This window comes from Austrofundulus limnaeus, unplaced genomic scaffold, assembly GCF_001266775.1.
Source record: "Austrofundulus limnaeus strain Quisiro unplaced genomic scaffold, Austrofundulus_limnaeus-1.0 Scaffold664, whole genome shotgun sequence".
NCBI classification, from domain to species: Eukaryota; Metazoa; Chordata; class Actinopteri; order Cyprinodontiformes; family Rivulidae; genus Austrofundulus; species Austrofundulus limnaeus.
Genome location: NW_013953066.1, coordinates 192,392 through 194,608, shown reverse-complemented (window position 1 = coordinate 194,608; position 2,217 = coordinate 192,392). Strand labels below are relative to the sequence as shown.

Sequence of the window (2,217 nt, the reverse complement as noted above, 5' to 3'; positions counted from 1 at the left end):
ATTTGTCACGTACCTCAAGACTTTATTTGAAACACCTTTAGAAGTTTAATAAATCCAATAAAACTCTATCAACTTTAAACTCCTAATTCAAAAAAATCTTGTTGTTTGTCTCTTTAATACTTCGTCGTAAGTTCCTGGAGCTACAGAGTTCTAAAGATCTGGATCAGAACTGACTTGGTTCTGTCTCTTTACAGAGACCTGATGTCCTGGATCAACGGGATCCGGGGTCTGGTGTCCTCAGATGAACTGGCTAAAGACGTGACAGGAGCCGAGGCCCTGCTGGAGCGACACCAGGTCTGTAGACTTCCTGGTTCTGGTTCTGGTTCTGGTTCTGTCAGAACCTCCTAATGTTCCTCTGCTCCGTCCTGCAGGAGCACCGCACCGAGATCGACGCTCGTGCCGGAACCTTCCAGGCCTTTGAGCAGTTTGGTCAGCAGCTGCTGGCTCGTGGGCACTACGCCAGTCCAGACATCCAGAACAAACTGACGGCTCTGGACCGAGAGAGGGCCGACCTGGAGAATGCCTGGGTCCAACGCCGCATGATGCTGGACCAGTGTCTGGAGCTGCAGGTGGGGACATTGTCATCCTCTTCCTCAGCTCGGTCCAGCCTTCATCCTGACACTCTGCTCCTCTTCCTCAGCTCTTCAGCAGGGACTGTGAGCAGGCAGAGAACTGGATGGCGGCACGCGAGGCCTTCCTGGCCAGCGATGATAAAGGCGACTCTCTGGACAGCGTGGAGGCTCTCATCAAGAAGCACGAGGACTTTGACAAGGCCATCAACGTGCAGGTCAGTGGGTCTGCTCAGACCTCAGACCTGGTCCAGGTCTTCAGAGGTCTTTAAAGGTGTGGTCTCCCTGCAGGAGGAGAAGATCGCTGCWCTGCAGTCGTTTGCTGATCAGTTGATCGGAGCCGATCATTATGCCAAATCTGACATCTCCAACCGCCGCAACGAGGTCCTGGACAGGTGAGGAACACCTGAGGTACTCATGAAGATCTGGTCTTTGGAGGTCAGACCAGCACCTGAAGGATGCATGTGACTACAGCTGAACCTACATGTTTACATACACCAAACCAATCAAACAAACAAACAATTATTCAAACCAGATTAAATGTCTGTGTTTCAGGCTCCATCAGATTATTTAGGTTCTGGGTTCTGTGATGAACAGAACTCCAGGTTCTGTTTGTCCCTCTGAACTTTATAAATAGAGGTTCTGATGTTTGGACCAGGTGGCGCCGGCTGAAGGCCCAGATGATCGAGAAGCGTTCCAAGCTGGGGGAGTCTCAGACCCTGCAGCAGTTCAGCCGGGACGTGGACGAGATTGAGGCCTGGATCAGCGAGAAGCTCCAGACGGCCACTGACGAGTCCTACAAAGATCCCACCAACATCCAGGTGAGTCTGCAGCTGGACCCTCCTGAGAACCTGACCCGTCTCATTCTAAATCTGACCCAAACCTTGTCTTGGTGTTCTGTTCTCTTCTAGCTGTCCAAGCTGCTGGTAAGTAGGAGTAGATGTGTCAGCTGACTAACAGACAGGCTTCATGTGTCCGCATGTGTCTGTGTAGAAATTCTATAGAGCATCTACAGAGCATCTGTAAAACATAGGTAGAACACCAGTAGAGCATCAGTAGAACATCGGTAGAGCATCGGTAGAGCATCGGTAGAACATCGGTAGAGCATCAGTAGAGCATCAGTTGAGCATCTGTAAAACATCAGTAGAGCATCTGTAAAACATCAGTAGAGCATCTGTAAAACATCAGTAGAGCAGCTGTAGACCGTCAGTAGAGCATCTGTAAGACATTGGTAGAGCATCTGTAGAGCATCAATAGAGCACCTGTAAAACATTGTTAGAGCACCTAAAACATTGGTAGAGCATCAGTAAAACATTGGTAGAGCATCAGTAGAGCATCTGTAAAACATCAGTAGAGCATCTGTAAAACATCAGTAGAGCAGCTGTAGACCGTCAGTAGAGCATCTGTAAGACATTGGTAGAGCATCTGTAGAGCATCAATAGAGCACCTGTAAAACATTGTTAGAGCACCTAAAACATTGGTAGAGCATCAGTAAAACATTGGTAGAGCATCAGTAGAGCATCTGTAAAACATTGGTAGTAAAACATTGGTAGAGCACCTAACATTGGTAGAGCATCAGTAAAACATTGGTAGAGCATCAGTAAAACATTGGTAGAGCATCAGTAGAGCATCTGTAAAACATTGGTAG

General features: G+C 48.2%; 1 protein-coding gene across 5 annotated transcripts in view; it reads left to right on the top strand.

Moving 5' to 3' along the window:
* sptan1 (spectrin alpha, non-erythrocytic 1) overlaps positions 1–2,217 on the top strand; it is a 39,850-nt gene that overhangs the window by 25,071 nt on the left and 12,562 nt on the right. For 3 of the 5 annotated variants that reach the window (XM_014027572.1, XM_014027571.1, XM_014027569.1), the window contains 6 exons: positions 195–294; positions 372–569; positions 641–787; positions 861–964; positions 1,228–1,390; positions 1,481–1,495. In XM_014027572.1, coding sequence (XP_013883026.1) covers positions 195–294; positions 372–569; positions 641–787; positions 861–964; positions 1,228–1,390; positions 1,481–1,495 — 727 coding nt within the window. The remainder of the gene's footprint in view (positions 1–194; positions 295–371; positions 570–640; positions 788–860; positions 965–1,227; positions 1,391–1,480; positions 1,496–2,217) is intronic. The other 2 variants (XM_014027573.1, XM_014027570.1) reach the window with 1 other exon arrangement.